The sequence below is a fragment of the Ascidiella aspersa genome, chromosome 1, assembly GCF_963924565.1.
Source record: "Ascidiella aspersa chromosome 1, kaAscAspe10.2, whole genome shotgun sequence".
Lineage (NCBI taxonomy): Eukaryota > Metazoa > Chordata > Ascidiacea > Phlebobranchia > Ascidiidae > Ascidiella > Ascidiella aspersa.
The window spans coordinates 4,021,688-4,045,835 of NC_139447.1; the positions used below are offsets into that span (position 1 = coordinate 4,021,688).

Sequence of the window (24,148 nt, forward strand, 5' to 3'; positions counted from 1 at the left end):
CTTGTTTTGTTGACAAGAAACAATTCTTACAAAGAACCAAAACATTAAAACATGTCCGTTTTCGTTACTTCTGTGAACACAGCAACTAGATCTTTACGAAATGTTTGCCTCACGCCGATATCCGCACCAGTTTTTATTCAGGTTCGTGGCGGAAAGTTCTTTAATCGTAGAAGACATGCCGACCGCTGGAATAAGGAAAATCGTCCGAAGGCCTACTTCGGATTTGTGAACGAAGTAATAGATCGGAACAATGAACAAGTTCTTAACAATTTAAGAGAAAATCCCGATTATCGCAAAGATGTTTTGAGGTTTGAGAACATTGTTTTTAATCAATTTGGCAAATGTGCTTATCGTAGCTAAAAAAAATTAACATGTATAAATTCGGAGGAGTTTATTAAAAAACACAATGTCACCATATAAAAAATAAAAATTCCTGGGTGTACTACATATTTTTCTTAACGTTTAGGGAAGCAAGGAAAAGGAAAACGATTTACGACAGAAAGAAAATGCTAAAAGCCCTAAACCTGCATATTCCCATTAAAAAACAAAACTTCACAGATGAGCAAATAACTCACATTAAACTATTGCATGAGGAAGATCCATCAGAATGGAATGTCACCAATCTGGCCAGATCACTCAATGTTGATGAAAATGTAAGTATCTTACTTAATTTTGTAAATGAAACTTTAACAACCTTAATGCCTATAGTACAGGGCAGACCCCCGTCCGAATGTGGACATTTTCGGTGTTGAGTCCGGACGTTATCTGTCTCAGTATTTACTTAGCAATACGATTTAATGTGTTTTCTCATATCTTCTGTTCATTGAAATCCCCTTTTTATAGTAACAGACGTTACAGAATGGTCAATGCAATCGAAGGACGTATGTAACTTATACAGTATTACATTTTGTAATACTGTAAATTATTTCATGAGAGCTATAACGGACCGAAGCAAATTATAAACTTTTGTAACTGGACCTTTGCTAAAATAGTTGAGTAGCCCTGGCCTAATATGAAAAACATCTGACAATCCTATTATGTATAATTGTATATAGCTTAACATGACCTAAGCATTTATAGTAAATTATATTTTTGCAGACTGTTAGTTATGTTCTAAAGAAGAGGTACGCCCCACTCAAAATCGAAGAAACCACGTCAGGTGACAGTCAGTCCACCAGCCTTCAACCTTACAGTCGAAAAAACTATTCAAGAAACCCAGAAGTAACATTCACGAAAGTAGCGGAAGACAGAAAACCCACCGAATCTAAGCCCGAAATAAACAACTGGTTCAAAAACTTTAGGACAAAACAGCGAATGCAAGGTGAATCAATGGAAGCTATAGATCCACATGATTTGGAAGATTTTCAAATGATGAATATGGACGGGTTAGAGGGTGAAGACCACATGATGGAACTTTACTGGGATCTGATTGAAGGTGAGGAGGTATTTGATGACATTGACGATTCCGAAGCTAACGAAGATGAATATTTGGATGACAATGAGCTCAATGAAAAGATCTGCCGGGAAGAAGATACAGAGACAAGTTCTTTAGAGTATAACGCTCATCTGATGAAAGAGGAACTTGTTGAATCAGAAAAAGATGCTGCTTTTGAGTTAAGGACAAAAGACAATGTAACTTTTTATGACCAAGATGGCCGTTTCGTTTTTAAGCTGGTTTAACTTTCGTAAAAATAAAACACAATCAAACCCAAATCCAATTTAGACTTTAAAATAGTCAATAGTCACTGTACATAACCTAACAAAATGTTCTGAGTAGTATGTCAGAATTGACATGTTTAAAAACAAACAATATTAAAAAAGGCTAAGAGTCTGCATTATTTTATCCTATCACTGCATAACTTACAGATTTGCGTTTTCTGTAACAACCAGTTTTTAGTATCAATTTAAATCAAGCCCATTTTTTAGGTGTACCACACCAAGTACTGCTATGCTTAAATAAAATTGTTAAAATAATCTCTTTTAGTTAAAATTATACACATTGATGTGTGCATCTAGTTTCTAACGGACCTAATTATGTATTTTAAACTTGCCTTGCTCTGGGAAACAATCTGTGTTGCATTGTTCTGTAATTGTTATGTGCAATAATCAATAATTGCCAACTAAACTTACAAGTTACAACAACATAGTTTTTAACACTTTTGAACTGTTGCCGTTTATTATAAGAGGAACGCACAAGAGACTACAAAATTTCACAACATGCAACGACGAAACTTCAATTTCAAGACCTTTTTAGGCTTCATTTCCCTTAACTGTTCAACCACGTGTGTTAACAATGTCGTCAATTTTAAGGATGCTTCGAACAGTTTCAGTGGCCAGCTGAATGGCACTGATAGACACGAGCAAAGGCTGAAGCACATTTTCCTGAGACATGTCTGAGATGCCACCTTTGCGAACGTTGATTCCAGATCCCTTCTCGCCTTTGACATGGTGGTTTCTCAGCTCAGTAACTGTACCAATCGGATTAAGGCCAGCATTTTCGGCCAGTGTGTATGGCACCACTTCAAGGGCGTCTGCATAGGCCTGTGGCAATAGTACAATATTAGGTTGCAGTTATAAAGTTAAAACTTTACCACAGAATGTGAGTTGTTTAGATAAGATACAGTCTTATTTAAATCACTCAAATAGACCCTGATGGTTGAAATACATTAGCTGGTTAACGTAATAAGTTCAGGTTAACAAAAGCAAAAGGATATATAAAACACACGATATATATATAACAGCATTAAAAAAACTGTTTGTAGCTAAAAACCTCCATCACTTTCAGTTAAAAAGTATTTGAGGTTGCACTTCAAAAAAATATTTCGCTAAGGTGAAATTGTAAGCAGTGGAGTTTATTAATACCTCCACAATAACATTTTTTAGTGTGTTACAGGAATACAGTCTACTAGTTTTTACCTGGAAGCAATAGGCCTCAATGCCGCTTAGAGTCTGAGCATGTCTTGCAAGCTGAATGGCCAGCTCAATTTCTGGTGCACCTCCACCAGCAATGATAGCCTTCTTTTTAACCAGGCACCTGATGACGCACAGAGCATCGTGAATTGAACGGTCTGCTTCATGGAGGACAAGCTTGTTGGAACCACGCACCAAAATGGAAACAGTCTTGCTGCTTGAAATACATCCAGTGACCTGGAATGATAAAAACTAGTCAAAAAAAAGCATTTACATATCACAGAAAAATTGTTGTTTTACTTTAAAACGAAAGACTTTAAAATTACAAAAAATCACTGGTATAAAGGGCATACAACGGAATAAAGCACGACCCTGGTATTTGAGTTTCACATAAGTACAGATCTGCCAGTTATTAACACATTTGAAACCTGAAGGCACAAATGCATTAATAAATTTACAATATGGAGCCAAACAACACTAGAACAAATTTACAAGAAATCAAAATAACCAATTTATTTTTTACAAAGTTTTAGTTAAAAAAAAAAACTTTACACAGCTTAACCTATGCAGTCTAATTCCCACCTTAACAACCCGTCCAGTTCCAACATTGATTTCTTCCACCAGTTCAGCAGTTGCAAGCATATCAGGGTTAAAATGATCAATGCTGGCAATTGGCTTGCATCCGGTGCTCTTGCACACAAACTCAATGTCCTCGCGTTCAACATCCTTCACCACCAAGATCTTCATCTTGTTGAGAAAGTGAAGAGCAAGGTCACTAAGAGCGTCACGCAGAATGGACTTTTGGATTAGCAGGACGTTGCACCCGGCTTTCTTTATCTGCTTGACGAGGTTGAGAGTGTACTGTCGCTCTTCGCGAAGCACTCTGTCCATCTGGGTATAATCGGAGAGGACCACTTGGTTTTCCATGTCAGTCTTCGGTGGGGATAGACAGAACTGGATGAGCCCGATCTTGGCTTTCTCCATTCTTCTGAGTCCACCACCAGATCCAGAAACGGTCCTCTGAGTGAGCACAAGACCTTCAACCAGTTCGGTGTCTTCAACCGTTCCACCAAGTTTGGGAATGACTTTGATGTCTCGCAGATCGACTTTCGAATCATTGTTGGGATCAACAACCTAAAATTTGACACACCTTTTATTAAAACAATTTTTTATACTTGGTGTATTTGAAGGAAGTTTTAACCACCAAGCTAGCAGTTAATTTGCGCAAGAAATTAAGTTGGTGGGTTTAAAAAGTAGGTTTTTGTGTGGCACAGTTGAATGTTGAACCTATTTGTGTACCTTTTACCACGTATCCAATATCAAAGCAAATACACTAAAAACACATGAATCTTTTGAGGTAACTTGAATACTAAAAATAGGTCTTATAATGCAAATCACAATCAATAAAAACGTCAGAAATTGGTGTAAAATAAACCAGTTTTACATCTACTCGAATAATAGAATCACTGTTTTAATATATACACAATTAACAATTACCCTCAACACAGCATCCACTGCCATCGGCCCCAAAATACCAGAGTACTGCGAAACTACTTTAGAATTGAGCGATGTGTTTGCACTCTTCAAGAGAACTTCTCTGTCGTTCAGCTCAATCGGGTGAGACATAGATGTGAGAATTTCTGTTGCTTTAGCTGCACACGATTGAAAAGCATCTGAAACGGTGGTGGGGTGGATTCCGCGTCCGAGGAGCTTTGAAGCTGCATTCAAAAGACTTCCGGCGATCACAACGACAGAAGTGGTTCCGTCTCCGGCTTCAACATCCTGTGCTTTGGACAATTCAACGAGCATCCTAGCGGCTGGATGAAGCACCTTCATCTGCTTCAGAATGGTGGCTCCGTCATTTGTGATTGTGACATCACCCTTTTCGTCCTGAATCATCTTATCCATTCCCTTCGGCCCCAAGCTTGTGCGAATGGAATCAGCTACCGCTTTGGCTGCTTGGATATTGCTCTCGCGAATTTGAAGCGGCTTTTCCTTGTCCCTGAACAGGCCAGCGGAGTTCTTTCCTCGATTGGGTTTCTTCATTGTGATGGTTTAAAATTAATTGAAATCCAATTTTGGGTTAAAACTAAAAATTTTGTCTTGGCAAATCAAAGATAAAAGAATTAAATTTTAGACAGAAACACACACTGTTGTCAGTTAATTGATGTGTTTTACAGATTTAAAACATTTATTTTAGGTTCCAGGTGGACGAAGGTGCCACCACTAGGGATGTTCAAAGTAGAATATCGAATCCTTGGATTCGAATCCAGATGGGATTTGAATCCAATTCTGCCGTTTATTTCGGGTAATTGAAACCGATATAATTCAATGTTTTACCGCGGATTGTTGCGCCTAATTGCACAAACGCTTGTGGTAAGTTGGTCTGTCGCGATAACGTTCGTCTAATAATTAAGTGTCAATCAAGCGTTATTGGGCGAGCGACTAACGTTTAATGCCAGGTGCAGAGTTCGCAATTTCCCTAAATGCGTTACGTTGCAAAAGTAACTTTACATGCGCTATAGGGTTACTGAAGGTCAACTTTAGGCCAATATTCAGGTTATGCAGTTATGCGCAGTGTAATTGTCAAGAATTCGTTAAGTCAATAGTAACTTTGTATTATTTGCAGTACATTATTTGACTGCATAACAGATCATGTCAGTAAAAAAATAAGCCCTAAGACCCAACAATGCTTGCAAAAACAGAACCGAATTGCTTAAGACTTCTGTGTGCAGTGTTGCATTGTACTCACTATTGGCAATAGCCTGGACAGTTGACATATTATAGTTTACAGAACGGCTTCAAATGACAGTTGTTAAGAATGTTAAACATATGGGAGATTTATTTTATTATAATGTACACATGTTAGAAAATTGTTTGGGCGATTTATTGCTGTGATTGTGGGCCCTGTAGGGTAGATTAAGACTAATCCCTTCCCCAAACAAAATCGAGGTTAAATAATTTAATAAAAATATACTAGGATTTGCTATTCTGGATTCGTTATTCTAGATTCGAAACCTATTATTCTAAAATACCTTGGGATTCCACTTTGAACATCCCTAACCACCACAGAGTTTTGCATTGTAAATTATGAAAAAAAATAGATACCAAGGATTTATAGGATTTTTTAACTGAAAGTATGTGCGCAAATTCATTAATTGATAAACTTTAACACAGCATATTATTGTAAAATCACTGAACTGGCGTGACATTACACGCCAGATAACTTTAATGGCATAATTTCTGGCACCTTCAATTAAAATAGACAAATTGATTTGTGAAAAACGCAAAAAGGATACTTTTGCAATAATTCTAATATATACATTAAAAACTAAAACATATATTTAGTTATATAATAATATGCAAACTAAACAGTGACCTTGGCAAAAATACTACTTTTGGGGCACGATATATTCAGAATTTATTTGGATGTCGACAGTTTCTGCATGCTATTGTGCTCTAATAACGCAGATTATTCGGTTTCGCGCGACACATAATATGTATGCAAATACAATAAAAAACATCCTGGAAACACTATCACCACGTTACTCGTGATTTCAAACCTTCATTTCGAACAGGCTTTCAAAATCCAAACGGAAAATCAATCTAGAAACATCCATGCCTTGTTACGCTTGACTAAGCCAAACTAATGGTAACCTGTATTTTTTTACAACGCTATTTTATTTGGCTAAAAAATGATACCAGCACTAATTTTTGTTCAATTACAAACAAATTCAGCTGGAAGAAATGTTTTTTGTACAATTATTAGAAAATTGTACAATAAAAAATCTATCAAACATGATGGCCTAAATAAATGCATAAATATGAAATTCCCCATGTAAACTAAAAACTGCCCCATAGTGCGTAATTCCTATAATGAGAACGTCTATTAAAGATATAACCAAACAGTTGTAATTTATTTGATGCGCGAAAACTACCCGATATAGACGTGTATTGGCCCATTGATATTATGTATTAGAAGCAAAATGTAAGTCATCGTTGGCTAAGCGCTCGACAGGTTTAGATAGGTCGCCTTGCTTTTGTTATTACCGCCATATTGGCTTTGTTTGCGATTTGCCTGGAAAGATCGACTTCTGTTAAAATGCATAGAAACGATTGTACAGTGCCACGTCTAAAGTTACAAGATATATTGCATGATGTTATAAACGCCACAGTTATTAGGCTCGGCTGAATGTGATAACATATCTTCTGTAACCCTTGAATAGCTTACGGCAAAACCTGCTATTAGGTCAAGTTTTAGGAAAAGTAACTGATTATGTGAGATTTGTTCAGTTGTGGACACATTTTATGTAGTGCGAAATAAATAAATAACTAGTTGCATTTCAACAGCCCTATATAGAAAGATATAACTTTTGCATTTCCAAAATGTTATGAAAAAGTAACGATCACGCTACAGGAATTCAAAACAAGGTACTCTTGTTTTCTTAACTTTTAACCAGGCCACATGTATGTTTGAATGCGTATACATTCTGCATGACAATAAATTTGCTTGCGTTGGTTCTCAACCTTTTGTGGCTTGCGGCACCCCTCAAAAATAATAAATAGATTGTGCCGCAGCATCCCGGTTGAGAACCACTGGTTTACAGTCTGTATTCCTTCTTCCTGGATAAAGCCATTGGCGGCGTATATAACCGTTGACAATTGGAGCATATCCTATGTTACGCTCTATGCGTGTAACGGCACAACTTTAGTCACGCGCTGTGAAAGTTTATTTTTTTGGCGTCGAGGCAATTCAAAAGCACATCCGTGTTAAAAGCGAAGTTGGCGAAAGGCGAACAACATAAGCGAGCAGAGCTGCTGCAAAGGGCTGTAATAAACATGAAATATTGCAACTTCCTTTTAACTGCATTGGTATATTGCGCACAGTTCGTTTGTTGTTTTTGTCTAGCGTAGGCGGCTGTGACAGTCAAGAACGTGAAACGACTGTAAGCCTGTAATTTCTATTAGTTGGAGAGCCTATAATTGCCGATGGCACTACAACGTCAATGATAAGGCCTAATTTACAATTGACACTTAGTTAGGTTGCCAGCTTTTATCAAGATTTTGATTTCAGTCAATAAAACGATCGTATCTCTTGCAGATTATTTTCTTATGTCGTCAAGTTTATTTCAGGAAATTGTTAATTTAAATATGCTACATATTATCGGCCTCCGAGCCAGAATATTAATCCCAAATAAAACTTGTCATATTGTTAAAACTATATTAGTGTTCAGTAGAAAGAGAGTGGCCCAAATAATAGATAAAAGATTCATTCTTTTATTAGCTTATATAACGTTCTAAAACGTCCGAGCGTATATATAGTGACTCGTTTTTATCTTAGTCTCACTTACTGCACTGATGATGGCAAAAGAAATTGCCGAAACGTTTGCTAATAAAAGAATGAATCTTTTATCTATTATTTGGGCCACTCTCTTTCTACTGAAGATAATCAACAGATCCGTGTTTAGTGTTCATATATTAGTGTTGTTTGCGACTAACGTTTAGCGTTGATGAATATGCCTTTAGGCTATTCCAGTGGCTCCCAACCTTCTTGTTCTCGCGACTCTTTTTAAGTTTCACAGACCCCTAAAATCAGTTTGCTTTTTCTTCGTTTTGTGTATGTTCTATCTTTGTTTTATGTATGTTCTTTTAATATTCACTTGTATTTTAACACTGATGATGGCATGAGGTATTGCCCAAACGTTTGTAACAGTGAAATGTCGATTTTATCGAATATAATAGCTTTAGTATTTTATTGAAATTACTAACCAAAAAACGTGTATTGTGTTCAAAGGTCAAAAGAATCGCAAAAAAGACCTAGCATTATCGATATAGGGATGACACAATTTCAAATCACCACCGAAAAAAGGCACTAAATACTGTTAAATACAAATACTGTTAAAAACTATTGTCCAAAGTAGAGATACACAGCTATAAGAAGCAAAAACGAAGTTCGAGCTTAACCTAATGCGCTTAACCAAGCCTTCGTGGTTAATTCTGCCTGCTCGCGTAGGTCATATTTTAATTGCTCTGATAAAGATATAATACAGTTAAACTGTTGTTACATGTAATTCAGAACTAAAATGTAATCGAATTTTTAACTAAATAGCAATTTCAAAAAGCTTGCTACAGTTTTTGTTATTCTTATAAACAATATTTGTGCATTTCGTAATTGATGTTGACTTGACATATTCCTAACAATTTTTGACTCAGGTAAAATTTGACAAAAATTTGACTTTGTTGGACTAGTCAAAAAATTGTCGCAATGGTTCTAATCTTACAACGTATGTATTTTTAAAGTAAATTTTAAAAATTGAACCTCTTTTAAACCATTTTAAGGTTGCCAGGTTTTCATACAATTCCTATCTAGCATTGTCAAAACAAGAATAATAAAACCGTTTTATCATACGCAGTTGATACGAATCGCTACTGGTGTTCAAATTATAAACATTCCAAAACGTAACTTCCGTTTTGTGATCATAAAACATTCCTATGAGAAAATCGTTGGATCCGCAGAGTAATAGGCTGGAAAATATGTTTGGCTTAATTGGGACGTTTACAAACGTAGATATACTTTTATTTACAGGATCAGTTTTGGGCAGCAACTCGTTATACCTTAAAAAAGCCAACCGGTATTTAAAAGCAATTGTACAGATAAGGCAGAAAGTGTGTTAACGCAACTTTAGTTATTGAACTTTATTGCATCAACCGTTTAATGTCTAGGCTGTCAGGCAGGAAAAGCATGGGAACGAATAACTTTCCACAGGCAAACTTAGGTTGGAAAGTCTGGTCAACAAATGTGCAAGGGGGTTTCAAATTTATAAGCAAAATAGTTTTTAGGCCACAACTTGTTGATAATAATCATCGATACAAGCCATTTCCTAACCGGTGCGCCATGGAAAATTACCACCAAGGACGGTTACGAGCGCCGCAGGCAAATGAAAAAATATTCACAAATTTAAAACATATTCTTTTTTTAAGCTTTTTGTTTTCTTTTTTGCTGACGTGATTGAGCAATGAGCATGCAGTACAGGATAATGCAACTACGAGGCCCTAAAAACCTCATAAAGGCAATACCAGTACACCCAAACACTTTCGCACTAGCCTGGCGTGCCACTATTGCAATGGTTCCCAGAATGTGGGCCACGTCCCAGAACTAGGCCCCAAGACATTTTCAATGGGTCACAGAGACATTTGAACAGATTTTTCAGTTTTGTTATACTGTAGATATTATGCGCTTGGATTTGAAAAACAATAATTATTTAACAGTAGGTTTTAGCTGCTGTGTTGGATATCGCAGTTCAAAGTGGGTGAGTAGCAATGTTGCCAACCTTGCGTTTTTCAAGCGAATTTGGGCTTTTTTTATGAGTTAGCGCCTTGCGGTTCCGAGTTGGATGAATCGCTCAAGACCGATGTTGCTCAACATCTTGAAAGCACGTGGTGAGCCACGAATCGCTATTAAAAGACATTTGGGCCACAGACCAAAAAAAGTTTGGGAACCCCTGCACTATTGTACGTTTTCAGTGGTATACAGGTTCACCCCGAGGTGAAAAGGTTAAAAAACACTAATGACAAGTAAGTTAGGTATGTGCTTCAAATGCACTCTGCAATAATTAGGGGTCGCACAAGTTATCGAAAACTTAAAAGGGTTTGGAACCACTGTAACTAAAGCAATAACAAATTGAGCACAAAATATCAAACAGATTTAGTACTCATATTATCGGTAGATTTGTAGAGTAAAAGCTTGACAAAATCGCGCCCAATTAATATGTACTATTTAAATTGACATAAAGCTGTAAAACTTGTCTTCGAAGTGCACTTGTGCTGTGTTGCTTTGTTAAGACCTATTGTTAGGAGCCGCCTGCTTTTTGAATGGCCAGACCTCGTTATCGCCAAGCTCCGTTACGTCGACTGAAACAGGGTCAGGCGAACTCGATTCAAGTGGGTTTGCTAGTAATAGGCAAAACATATACTTCCAGCGAATTTGTTTCATTATAGGCGCTCACTTAAATAGGAAATAGTTGAAAATTGACCACAGTTTCTTTATTTTAGCACTATAATTGACATATAAAAATAAACTATTTTCGCTTCATAGAAACCTTTCTTGGTCTGCAAATATTTTTTTTAATTGATTTAAAATACGGTTGTTACCAGAATAAATGGCTAATATCATAAGAAACAGAAACAAATCGTAGCATCATAGTCAAATAACAATAACCTACATTATTGTTTATTAGTGTACTATTTCTGTGACTTATCAACGGTGATTGACAAAGATTCCGTACTCTCATCACATTTGTCAGCAACAATTATCAATTTGCTGGCAAGTAATTGTGCCAAATAGGCCTAAGTCATACAAGTTATATTACCAAATTGTAGAAATTTCAGTTTACATATCCATGGCACGCTAAATCCTAACGATGTTTTACGGTTGTCAACGTTACACTTTAAAGCGAATATAGTTGATACACTATAACGTTATTTACTGGTGTAGTTGAATTTCTTGACTACTGGTAAGTCAGTAGAGCCGTGTTTTCCACTGGCAATGGTTTTCAAGTTAAACTGTACAGTTCCAGTTGCCAGTTCTTCGAATGACAGGTTACTGACGCGCCAATACTAGTCATTCTACTACAGCCCATGACGCCACCCTAACTTTACAAAGGTTACGGTAAGCCGATTGGCTATAAAGAATGGGCGTAGCCACTTTTTACACGCCCACAAAAGGAAGGAGTGGCGACTGCTGCTGCCGCAACATACAGTTCGCTCTTACGAGATTTAGCGTGGACTGGTTGGCTGAATGGAAGGCCGCACTGCGATAGATTGCTGAGTGGGAGATTGCGTAAGCGTCCGAATAGGGCCCAACGTTGCGCTACATTTGTTGTTATATAACCGTCAAGAACGTTAAAACTGATATACGTAAGGCAGGTTGTTGATTGTTGTTAAAATGGTGTGACTTGTTTCAAGGCTTCATTCAGATAATGGCGCCTAATTTTTTTGATGTTGTTGTTGAAGTTGACTTTACTTCAGGTCGTGGCTATATGACTATTTTGATCATTTAATGCTGCGGCGAATTCCACTACGATGAAAATAAAACTTGTTTTCAATATGAATCAGTTGAGAGTTAATGTAAAGAGTAGCCAAGTTACCATATCCGTGTTATTAAGTGAAGTGTTAGGGATTTGTTCGAATCGTACTTATAAAGGACCACCATAATAACGTCAAAACTTAACGACCTACTTATTTCTTTCGTTTTTTAAACGAAAAGAATGTTTTGTTTCTGTTTTATTAAGGCAGTAAAAGCATTTGTAGTTGTAAATCGCTATTTATAGCGTGTGCCTACTCAAAGGCTTGATATATGTTGGTACCATAAACACGTTGTGTCGGTACTGAACACATACGTATTGTTGTGTTTACATTTTGAAATTTTTAAGTACTTTTTAGCAGTCCCGCCTACAATTTATGCAATACAGCTAATTTAGCGCGCTGAATTAATCAAAATAAGCGGGTTGGGCATCAGTAACAGGTTTTAATTTTGGGTTTGATTCAGTCATGTTAGCAAATGATTACCACTGAAACTAATGTTACAAGATCTGTACGCTTTAATATTATTATGATTTTTATTTAGGGTCGTCTGGTTAGGAAACCAAAACGCAAAACGAGCAGTAACTTACCTTTCAAGTTTACATTTTTAATTCAGGTTTCTTAATCGACTGATGTTTCTTTTTTACTGTTTGCCGGTCAGTGACAACAAAATCAACAACAGGAGCCTTCAATGAATTTGTGTGGCGCACTTAAAATGGAAATAAAGAAGGGATTAGAACAAATAGCAGCCGACCCTGAAATAGAGCTCTCTCTCTAGTGAGGTTTACTGTTTACTTATCGAAACTGAATCACGATTAAAAGTGCCAGACGATTTGTTGTGCAGCCGCTCATTGTTTTTGACCGCGGTGATGGTTTTGTTGACATTGCGCGACTTGATACTGCAACAGAAGTTCAACGAGTCTAGCAATTGTGTCCTTTGCGCCATTTCGCCTTTTTTGTTTCAAAAAGTAGAAGGCGCACAGTGTGCTCACTGAAAAAAAAAATAGACGTTCAGCATATTGAACAGGCCCTGTCACTTGTTGCGAGAATATTGTGTGTAATCTAGCCAGGTGTTTGGTTTTGTGCTGCGTTCGGCTTTTCAGCTGCTGTACGAAGTTCGCCGGATATTGTTGAGTCAACGTGGGACTTTTAATCGTCTCAATTTATTTTCGTAACATTCTGTGGAGAGCGCAAAAAAATGTCAGATTTCGCCAGCTACCAGAAGAAAACAAGCTTTCTGCTCTACTGGCGTGACCCTGTTGTTTACAGCAAACTCACGTCAACCTGGTTTACATAGATTAAGAGTAGGCAACCCATGGCGCATGCGCCTACAGTGCCGAATTGTATGATTACAAGTGGGAGATTATGAGCCAGACACAAGCCGACGAAAGTGCATAGCAAGTTGTTAAAAAGAAAAGTTTTTGAAAAAGCTACAACAGGAATTCAGGTAGCTTATAGCTCGAAATGAGCTGTACTGAGATTAATTTAAGTTCAAAGATAGCAACAATTTTTAGTATGGCGAATTTGCAAATTCGTGTTGAGCATCTGAATAAGAAGTAAACGATTTGATGCTCAAAAACACAAGGTTAGCGAATAGATACCAACCATGACATAGATACAGTATGAACAATAGGTTATAAGCTAAAGGTGTTAAGTAATGTGACATCAATATGGTGACCTACTGAGAAGCAAGCATTTATCGTGTACTCGTTTTTAGCGCTCGCTCAGTACGCATACATGCGCATGAATCAGCTATTTTGTGCTAGTCATACATTTTCGGCGTTTCATGTTATATGTAGCATCTCCTTCCCCCCAATAAACTTTATTTACCGAAGTTCGTTACATAATACTAACGCGATTTATTAGATATACTAGTATTGAAATTAATTAATATTTTCGCAGCTTAGTTTAGAACAGAGGTTTTCAACCTATGGGCCATGGCCCAGTAGTAGGTCATGACGCTATTTTCAGTGGGCCACAGAGCTTGACATACAGAGATTTTAGAAACCATGTCATTAGGAACACGTAAGAGTCCGACAGATAAACAGCAAAGACCTCGATCTAATGTTATGTTTGTGACATCATTTTTTTGCAATGTGTTAGATTTCTCTACACCCAACGTACTGATGGTTTTATAGCATCATCTGAGTATACGTTTACCTGTGATGAAGGTTTTATTTTAAAGGGAACTGTATCCCAAGTAATTTAAACTACGTACGAACAAAAAAGTGCCTAAATTAGTTTTATCCAAGCTACGTACGAACAAAAAAGTAAAAAAATCAGCATTAAAATGTTGGTAAAAAAATACACATAAATGTTTTGGCTTTAATCTACTCGGCGTAAACTATCAATAAAATTTTAATGTTTTTACTGCATGTCGTGTTTCAAACTTGCAACAAAGTCACGTTTCTTCAAATAAAATCAGCTACAAATCGTGCCACCAATACGGAGTCCTTCCCACGTGGACTCGACAGTTGATCGTGTCAATCAAAATTCAAATTCAGCGAACATTTGAATACACAGTTAAACTGCTGTTTGACCGATCCACGACCCTCTTTAAACGCAGTTTTGCTAGTTTATATTTACCTCATTTTTAGCCGTGAAAGTTTGTAAAACGTTTCCCGATTTAATTTCGAAGCACTGCATTGTATCGTAAATCATGGGTTTTTCGTATTGGCAGCGATAACACTTTAGTATCGGACGAGTATCGACACAATTACTTAACATAGGTCATCGGATCCGATTTTGTGAAACATCCCTAAAAGAGTTTATGATGTTTATGGTTTATAACTACTGTTTGCAGATCAATTATAATTTGTTTATACGTTAATATGAACAAGATTGTGAAATCTTGTTGCGCTAAAAGCCACGGACGTTATTTGCTGGACCAACTTTACTTCCAACCTCAAAAAAGAGCAATATCTTACCAGCGGGATGGAAGCTTTGTACAAAAGTCGACCAAAGATCTTTTAGTTGCAGCCACTCTCTTCAAATTGTGCTCTTACAACCCAATTATCGACCATGGCGAAACGGTAATATAGTTTTGAAGTATGTCGGTTAAGCGTTTTAATCAGCGCTTAAACTAAATACGACACAGTAAATGACAATGCGTAAACGTTTTAGAATATTCTGACTTTTACGTTAAACTATGGCAAAGCCAATTTTTTATGTGATGTGAATTGAGGTAAAATCTAATTTGATTTTTACGTGTTGTTACTGAATGACAAAAAATAAAATTAACAATTGAACAAATTTTAATCAGCAACTTAGGCAGGGGTACTTGCTTAGCGTGGATCACGGTTGGCAATTTTAAAGATGACGTCATAAATTGCCGTAATAATACAAATAGACTTCAGAAATCAGCTTAAAAATCGTTTACTTAAATATACACTAGTATTTCCACTAGGCCTTCATGGACCCCCTAATACTAGTTCACGGATCCCTGAGGGGTTCAAGGACCCTATAGTTTAAGAATCCCTGAACAAAGCCAAATGATAAAAACTGCTCGATGTTACCCAAAAGCTTCCTTTTTTGATAAAACAATTACCCGAAAGCCGCTATTCCAACCAAGGAAACTTTTCGTTTTCAGCTTTTAAAAACGAGCCGAATGGTTCTCGGGCAGAGCGCCACCAACGCCATCTTGCGGCGAACGTTTTATCGCCAATTCTGCATCGGGGACACGGAGGATGAACTGGTGAGGAAGTCTGCCGAAATGCGCGAGTGGAACATTTATCCGATGCTTGCGATCACTGCCGAGGAAGAATCCAACCCGGACGCCTTTCAATCCGGGTAAATTGGTTTTAAATTCATTCGGTTATTCAGCAAGTTTCAATTCTGTTTGTTTTAGTTCAGAACAACACAAAAATCATTTTTATAGTAAGTGACAACAGTCCGCAAACGTTTACAGTTTACACTATTTATTGACTTTTATTGTAAGATTCGTTAAACTTTGGTTTCGACCTATTTTATAGTTGTTTTTATAGTCCACACATACAATACAACCGGAAAACATAAAGATTTACCCTCAAAAAGGGTTAAAACTAGAACAATTGTGGCAGATTGTAAATCGAAGAAGAACAAAAAAAGCAAAATGAAGAAAACTTTTTACTTTTTTGGAGCGTGGAGGGGCTAAACTGTAAAAAAATAGTATCAGACGGGACCGATATTACCACTTGGCATTGGTATCGGCTCCGGTCCGATAACATCTGACTTCCGCACTAAGAACCAGGGCTGCGGAGTCGGGTAAAAATAACCCGAGTCCGAGTCCGACTCCGGCCAAAAAAATAAACCCGAGTCCGACTCCGGCCAAATGTGCGATTTTGTCGAGTCCCGAGTCCGGCCCGAACAGCCTGTATTCCGCCAATTTACGTAACTAAAATAACGTGGATATTCAGCAATCCACATATAGGGGTGTCGTGCAATTCATTCACTCCCAATATATGGTTGGAAAATATTCCCCCATATAATATTCCACCTTTACGATTTCCATTTGGCGGCCATGTCAGTTTTTAAATTCGGTACTGCGCATGCGCATGTCGGACTCGGGAATCGGGTGGTTTAACAAGGTCTTACTGGAGTCCCGAGTCCCGAGTCCGACTCCAGCAAAAACAAAACGACTCCGTCGAGTCCCGAGTCCGACTCCGACTCCGCAGTCCTGCTTAGAACCAACAAATATTCGAAGAGCGGTGAATACCTTAAAGTTTGCAAAAGGGGTGGGAGAAGGGGGGGTGGCTAAACTGTAGAATTTTGAACATAAATTTATCGTGTTCTGTTTTCTTTCGCAGCGAGAGCTGGTTTGAAGAAAACAAGGAAAGAATGTTGATGATCCTTTCTTTAACGAATAAAATGTACAAAACTTCTTTTCTACGTCCGACCCATATGAAATTGACGGCAATTTTAGATGCTGAAATTTGCGTAAGTATTTTATTTGATAAACACTCTATCTACACCAGTATTTTCATATTTATGGTTTTCTCCTTACTAACTATTTCTATTTTTTGCACAAACAACTGACTTACCCACCTGCACCACTACATTCTACATAAATGTTCACAATTTAAAACCCTTTGTGCTTAGACTTAGATAGTTTAGTCAAGAGGCGGGCAACTTCTCAGTCCGCGGGCCTGTTATGGTAAAATAGAGTATTTGGCAGGCCGGATTCCTGAATCGATACATTAATTGAGTATTAATCCATCTATAGAAGAAATAATCGTATTTTGTTGTACTCTTTTATAAACGACAACAAATTCGTTGCACAGCAAACATACTCCTTTCTTGCCGGCTTAAGTGAAAAGTACTTGGACATCCAAATCCTTGTTAGTTTCGCGACACTCCTTGTCAAAACCTTGACGTTTCTTGGCAAAATCCGTGGGAAAATATCGAAATTCTAAATATAATTTCATTTTAAAACAAAGAATCTAAAAGCACAAAGAAAAAAAACAAAAGAATAACTAACAATTACTACCGCGGGCTGTACGTTGCCCGATTCACAAAAACAGCTCGTTGTTAAATATATGTTTGTGTGAACTGATTGCAATTTCTCTGATTAGGTGAAGCTTTCCAAGCTGATAACAGATGGTGAAGGGTATCATATAGATAACTGGCTTCAATCTTTGTCAAGAAACAATGACGTAAAGGTACAAAATTTTGTAATTACACTAAATAGCACCGATGAGTTTCGGTTTTCCAGAATCCTAAACAGTTCATTAAAATTATTTTACAGTCTGTTGAAATTCCCTCCTTGTCAAATTCCGACATGGAACACTTGAAAAACGCGTTTCGCCGATTTCACGAAATTGCCGCGCATGCTTCAAGCATGTCTTGCTCTATACTGATTGACGCCGAATACTGCAGCATGAATCCCATGTTAAACTACATCGCCCTTTACGGCATGAAGTTATATAACAAAAAGTTGCCGGTTGTGCAATACACTTATCAATGCTACCTAAAGGTAAGTAAAATTTACTGTTGGAACAAACGCGCTTTCAATAACTGTTGGAACAAACTTTATAATTAATTTTAAAGCCAAAAAGGTCGTGTAAATGTTGAAACAATTTAGCCGTTCCACTATCACAGGTAATGATTTAATGCCATTTTAACGCGGGGGTTCTTAAACTTTTTAACCGCGGACCCCTCTTTTTTTGCTTCGCGTGGACCACGGTAGGCAAAAAATTTGCGTTATATATTGACGCAACAATACAATCAGACTTCTGAAATCTGCTGATTTCGATCAAAAAATGTGAAAGTTAAATGTAGTCTATATACATTCAGTGCAAAACAGCTTTCAGTGCAAAACAGATTTTTTTTTTTCATAAGCTCTTTTCTTTGAAAAATTGATCACTTTTTAAATATAAACTAATATTTCAATTAGGCATTCATGTACCCCCTTGAACTAGTTCACGGACCCCTGAGGGGTCCATGGAACCCAGTTTAGGAACCCCTGCTTTACCGTATATTCATTTAGGATTCATATGAGACGGCGATGAAAGACATACAGTTTTGCATGAGCAAAAACTTGCAGTTCGGCAGCAAATTCGTTCGTGGAGCTTACATGAATAAGGAACGAAAAATAGCTCTTGAGCAGAAGAAAGAAAGTCCAATATTTGAAACTTGGGCTCAGACGAACGACAAGTAAGTTTGTTCTTTGAGAGTCTGTTGCTGTAAATTAGAACTGGATAAAATAGTTAACTTTGAATTTATTGTCTTTTTTACGTTTTTACGTTGGTCTTGGAACACACAATAAGACCTAAAAAGCAACAATACCTAAAGCAGAAAAATCCTTAAAACCATATAGTATTAAGACCAACAACATATGTCACGTACGCAGTAATCTCCGCGACTAGTATAGACTTATTCCGATTTTTAGACGGTACTACAACCATTTGGTCTTATGTCATTTAAACTGAGTATTTATTCTTCACCAAGCGTTAAATTTGGCAAAATATTTCTTAAATGTAACGTTGTGAACTTTTGAAATTTTGTGTAATCATTCGATGAGTAAAAACAACAGATTTTTAAACATTTGAGATGATTCAGATTAAACGCATGAAATTAATAATCGCGTTTGAGTAATGACAGCTAATGATCGTTAATCACCGTAAAACAACGCAGTTTGAGGTTTTCGCAAAAATAACGAAGAATCAAGATCAAACCGTCGTCATAACATAAACACCAACATCCGAAACTGTTGCAAACCACTTAAGAGGTTAACGACACAAAAATTGCACAAAAAATGAAAAATGTCCGGGGTATGTCCACACGGGATGTCCGATAAATATAAGATCGTGGCCAATACTAGCTACAGCGTGACAATTTCGGTACTCGTCCGATACCAGGGTGTTGTCGGTGCCTGTTTCGCCTATTATTTATTGTCCAATCAGGCCAAGTAATAAAAGCAATGTAGGACATAAACATAATGTACTTTAAATTGTATAATTATGTTTGTTCAACCTTGATAAAGTACAACGCCAAAGATTTAAAAGCTGCCATGTTACAGATTAAATTAGATCTTTCACCACAAAATTTCCCTTAACATTAGTTCTTCACCACATAATTCGTTGGAAAACAGAAGTATTTAACGTATATAGAAAACACAATATTGCTCGCACTGACATTTCCATTTGGCGCACTCTTAGGCAGAAGTAAAACCCTCCTTTAGCAAAAAAACCTAGATCCGCGTCTGGTTATCTGTTGTCTTATGAAACCATTTTTTTAGTAATTATTCGGGTTTATTTGTCATATTTCACACATTTTTTTTTTAAATACATTAGGTGTAAGTAAAAAGAATAATTGTGTCTCGGTGCTTAGCACAAGTTTTACATTTTTGCAAGTTCAAGTGTAATCAACTTTTGTTATTAGAATATAGATTTATAAAAGAAAGGCATCAATTTTTAGTATTACGTATCTGAAAATTTGTGTTGAGCATCTGATCAGACTTCATTTGATATAAGATCGCCACGACTTAATTTATTTTCGGTTCTAAAACAAAACCGAAAGCATTGCACGTCCTTCTAATATTCCCCGAAATTTACAAAGCGTTCGAGTATTTCTAATCTTCGTTCCCTCGCAGCTACGACAGGCTGATGGCCAAAGTGCTGCGGATTGTAGGAAATACGCCCAACAATTATCAAATAGCGGTGGCCACGCACAACGAGCGAAGTGTGGAACGGGCAACGGAGCGGATGCAGCGCTACGGAATTGCGAAAACCAGCGGGCAGGTCTACTTCGCCCAGTTGTACGGCTTGTCCGATCATCTCTCCTGTTGGCTAGGTTAGTAAGCAGCTTTTAATTGAAATTCTTTTTTGATAATATGGGGAAATAGGAGATGTTGCTCTGAGAAGTCGCTAATTGTCTCTTATTCCACACAAATTTTACAAATATGTATAGTCGTTGGTAGGAATGCCCTACAACATCTGATCGGAGCCGATATGTTAGTATCGGTACTCGTCCGATACTACAGCGGTATCGGTACAGCCAAATATAAAATTTCAGACATGATTTCTGATTTAAAGCAGCGATTAAAGCCCTTTAAGGAAAAAAAATATATGTTAAGAAGATCAGAGAAATAAGATCAGTGTTTTGCATTTTCTGTCAGGCTTCTTTTACGAATAGTTCTTTATGTAATGTATCTTGTTTCGTGTTTTTTTTATTCTTTTCCATAAAAAAATGATGAACACGAATTGAATCACAGCCATGGGGCATCTGATTGGATGACTTAACAGTCTTTCGCCGCCCCCTGGAAACTATATACGGATGCTTATTTTTTATTTCAAATTTTGCATGCATATACCGGTACCGTTGTGCCGAAAAAAATTTAAATCTAAGATCAACTTTTCAACGTTAAAGCGAACGTTGGCTTAAAACCTGGAAAAAATGACATTTGAATGGTTCAGTTTCATCTATCTTGCTTGTTTTAGCATGCTAATAACGTCATTAGGTATCGGATCGCGATAGTTTTGTCAGTGTGAAGTTGCTTGTACTAACAAAATGTGCAAGTATTGGCGCATGGTTGTTTCTCGACTCGCTCCTCTCTGAGCCTGCATAGCTCAGTTGGTAGAGCGACGGTCCCGGCTTGACCGGAGGTCGTGAGTTCGAACCTCACTGCAGGCCAGTTGTTTTTCTGGCTTGCTCTGCTTGCATCATAGATCGACAGATTCGGCGAGTCTGCGATGGCTTTTCGGTGTACTATTGATACGGAAGCCGTAATCGTTGGTCATAAAGCAACTTCCGAGGGGCTAGATCACAGATGTTATTAAACACATATGTTTGTGTGTGTCTTTCATTTTGTCTAAAATATCGAGATTAAGTATCGGAACGAAATGGCAAATATCGGAAATCCTTAGTCGCTTATTCCACACAATTCTACAAATATAAGTTGTCAATATGCTTGGGTACACTATGCACGGATCTGTAATGTAGCTTAATAATAAATTTCTTTTTGGCTTTGAAATTTATTATTAAGTTACCAAGGTACAAGGAAATTAAGCCAATATAGGCGAACGTAACATATCACGGTTAAGGAGCGTTTAAACTAGAATACCCTAGGTCGCTTTACTTTAAACCTGGGCCACATATTTGTTATAATTTACACAGCTTTAATACTGTTGTGTATAATTCTACCCCACGTAACTGTTTGGATAACTCGAAAATTTCGGTAAAGGCTTTGGTTACAGTAAATATGCGTTTCCGAATTCTTCGCATATGCCCGAGGCAAAAGTACCAAATATTTTTTCAACATGACAAATGTATATAGTTAGGTTGAGCGAACTGCAGACTGTGTTTTTAGGTTTCTCCGCATCGCTGGTCTTGCAAAGCCCCTTGTGTTCCGACCATACAATGGCACGGTGCCAATATTCGCACCACCAAACACGTTTATGCATTTCTCGTGGAGTTTGAATAAACCGTAAAATTGAAGACCATACGCAGTTGAACCATTAGTGCGCGTTATTGCCTCCCTTTATTTGCCCCCTTCAAGGCTTAAAGGCTTAAGCCATTGATTTTTAACACTGTTTTAGGTGATATATATACAGCATGGTACTTTTCTAAGGATAAATAAAAAAATCAAAAGGCAGTAAATTTGAATGGACTAAACTCCAAACGTCAGCTAAGATCGTCTTGTTTTTGTGCATTTTCGATTAGTGTTTTGGCTAGGGATGGGCAAGTGTACAAATAAATAGCCAATGCCGATTATTTCCAACCATAATATTTAGCCCAGGAGCCAACAGTATAGGAACGAATGTTGCCATTGTTTTTAGGACTACATATACGTTCTGGTCAGTCCAACAATAATTTAATAATTGTTAAAATGTAAAAAAAAATATTGTTCAACATTTCTAACTCAATAATGAATTGCAAAGCCAATAAGGTCAAGTAGATCGACATGATCTTGATTAAGACGTTTCGATACGAGCTTTATCATCTTTCAGTTTAAACCATTTATTTGCTTTAAACATAACATCAATGTCCTCCGTTTGCAGCCGACAACGGTTTCCTGGTCTACAAGTCGTCTCCGATTGGTTCCGAGGAAGAAACTGTTCCGTATATGATCCGCAGAGCGCAGGAAAACAGCAGCGTGATCGCTGGAAGCAGAAGGGATCGGGATATCGTCAAGGCAGAAGTTTCTAGAAGGATGCGCCAACGCATCTGGCCCAACTCCTGATCGTCTTCGCCCGTTTTAAATTTTTACCTTCGCGCGGCGTTGTCAATGAGAGCTCTTTTTATACACGCTTGACTCGACGTCTGTATCTGGGCTCGGCTCCGAATAGCGACTGTTAGAAAGGCAACTGTAAGTAGAGCGACCTCACGATAGCGATTCATTTAAAACAGCGACTGTAACATCACTATATCAGCGACATCGCTATACTTTTCCTATTGCTAACCTACCAATTTTAGCCGAAATGACGCTGGTCTAGAATCCTACCACAGCCTTGCAATTTTATTAAAGCAACGCACAATATTTGGGTTAGGGTGTTTGTTAGTGTTTGGGTGAGGGTGGATCAAGTATTATTATTTAGTAATATTGCTTAACCTACGCAAAACCAAACGCTAACCCGCACCCTAACCCGAGTAATGTTCAGTGTGGTAGGATTCTAAACCAGCGTCCGATCTCCGAAAAGGAACACAAACACGAAAACACCAACAATAAAAACATAGGTTCGCGACCTTGTAAGCATATCTCATACTGACCGACCAGTAAAGTATAACTATCGCAACAGTCGCTGGTTTAATGCTGTCGCCATGTATGCATTCGCTCTATTCACAGTTGCTGTTTTAAATAAATTGCTATCGTGAGGTCGCTGGTTATAACGCTTCCTTTGGTAATAAGGATAACCTAAATATATAAAAACAATTCCTAAGGAGAACTTAGCAAATAAGAAAAACTTTTAGTGGTCTGTAGAGTTGGCAAATTCTGGTTGTCCTATTACGTCAAATGATTGGTGTCGTGGGTAATAGGCATAGCAACAAGGCCGTTTTTAACCGCGATATTGTAGTACAGCGTCTATAATGTTGTCATGTTTAGTTTAGTTGAGGTCCCGGACGCCACATATACCACTTGGTATCCTTGCTTCAGCTTTTGTGGATTATTTGCAATGTGCGTTTAGTGGTTAGGTAAAAATAACGGTTTTTAATGAGGCCATTCTGCCCATACCCCAACTGGTTTGGGAATTTTTGTTACTATTTTTGAAAATGCCCACTGTCACTGCATTTTGTTCAATCGTTTCACCGGCATTTGTTAAAATCTTGTAAATATGTAAAATGTACTTGGGGTACGGCAAATAATTAAAATTAAATGGACCTACACTTTTTAATCGTTTCTAAATTGAATTGTTTACCGTAATTGTATTATCGTCGGCGTAATTTGCAACGTTGCTTTTATTTTTGTTTGGCGATTTTGTGTTTTTTAATCGACTAGCAACGTGGTGGCGATGATTTTTGCTGGAATTATGAACACGTGTTTTATCGAAAAAATATTTTTTTTTTGCTTTTTTGTTACCGGACTGTTCGAACGGTTTGAACAGTGATAACGAATGCGTTTTTTGTTGCAACTTTGTCAAAGCAAAAACATACGTAAAGAACAACCACATCTTAGCAAGATATGTTTGCTATATTCCCATGTCCGTTTTACACGACCTTAAGTTTTTACCCTATTTTAACGTGG

General features: G+C 37.4%; 3 protein-coding genes across 3 annotated transcripts; 2 read left to right on the forward strand and 1 right to left on the reverse strand.

Moving 5' to 3' along the window:
- The first annotated feature begins 31 nt into the window (after positions 1–31).
- Positions 32–1,680, forward strand: LOC146166622 (uncharacterized). Its single transcript, XM_083393462.1, has 3 exons — positions 32–308; positions 467–653; positions 1,099–1,680. The coding sequence occupies exons 1-3, from the start codon at positions 52–54 to the stop codon at positions 1,678–1,680; spliced, it is 1,026 nt and encodes a 341-aa protein (XP_083249588.1). The 5' UTR covers positions 32–51.
- Positions 1,681–2,163: 483 nt separating this feature from the next.
- Positions 2,164–4,956, reverse strand: LOC146166623 (T-complex protein 1 subunit delta-like). Its single transcript, XM_083393566.1, has 4 exons — positions 4,408–4,956; positions 3,493–4,044; positions 2,917–3,147; positions 2,164–2,541 (listed from the first exon to the last, which is right to left on the reverse strand). The coding sequence occupies exons 1-4, from the start codon at positions 4,954–4,956 to the stop codon at positions 2,275–2,277; spliced, it is 1,599 nt and encodes a 532-aa protein (XP_083249692.1). The 3' UTR covers positions 2,164–2,274.
- Positions 4,957–14,799: 9,843 nt separating this feature from the next.
- On the forward strand, positions 14,800–23,281 carry LOC146166624 (hydroxyproline dehydrogenase-like). The gene is made up of 9 exons (XM_083393848.1): positions 14,800–15,023; positions 15,581–15,780; positions 16,776–16,905; positions 17,541–17,627; positions 17,714–17,957; positions 18,050–18,066; positions 18,455–18,621; positions 20,060–20,259; positions 22,467–23,281. The coding sequence occupies exons 1-9, from the start codon at positions 14,823–14,825 to the stop codon at positions 22,646–22,648; spliced, it is 1,428 nt and encodes a 475-aa protein (XP_083249974.1). The 5' UTR covers positions 14,800–14,822; the 3' UTR covers positions 22,649–23,281.
- Positions 23,282–24,148: the final 867 nt, after the last annotated feature.

Excerpts from the sequence above, each read along its gene's own strand:
- LOC146166622 (XM_083393462.1), top strand. The coding sequence starts at position 52 with ATGTCCGTTTTCGTTACTTCTGTGAACACAGCAACTAGATCTTTACGA. Across the intron at positions 309-466 it reads TATCGCAAAGATGTTTTGAG|GGAAGCAAGGAAAAGGAAAA; the intron begins GTTTGAGAACAT and ends CTTAACGTTTAG. Across the intron at positions 654-1,098 it reads CACTCAATGTTGATGAAAAT|ACTGTTAGTTATGTTCTAAA; the intron begins GTAAGTATCTTA and ends ATATTTTTGCAG.
- LOC146166623 (XM_083393566.1), bottom strand. The coding sequence starts at position 4,956 with ATGAAGAAACCCAATCGAGGAAAGAACTCCGCTGGCCTGTTCAGGGAC. Across the intron at positions 4,045-4,407 it reads CAGTGGATGCTGTGTTGAGG|GTTGTTGATCCCAACAATGA; the intron begins GTAATTGTTAAT and ends GTCAAATTTTAG. Across the intron at positions 3,148-3,492 it reads GAACTGGACGGGTTGTTAAG|GTCACTGGATGTATTTCAAG; the intron begins GTGGGAATTAGA and ends TTATCATTCCAG.
- LOC146166624 (XM_083393848.1), top strand. The coding sequence starts at position 14,823 with ATGAACAAGATTGTGAAATCTTGTTGCGCTAAAAGCCACGGACGTTAT. Across the intron at positions 15,024-15,580 it reads TTATCGACCATGGCGAAACG|CTTTTAAAAACGAGCCGAAT; the intron begins GTAATATAGTTT and ends TTTCGTTTTCAG. Across the intron at positions 18,622-20,059 it reads TGGGCTCAGACGAACGACAA|CTACGACAGGCTGATGGCCA; the intron begins GTAAGTTTGTTC and ends GTTCCCTCGCAG.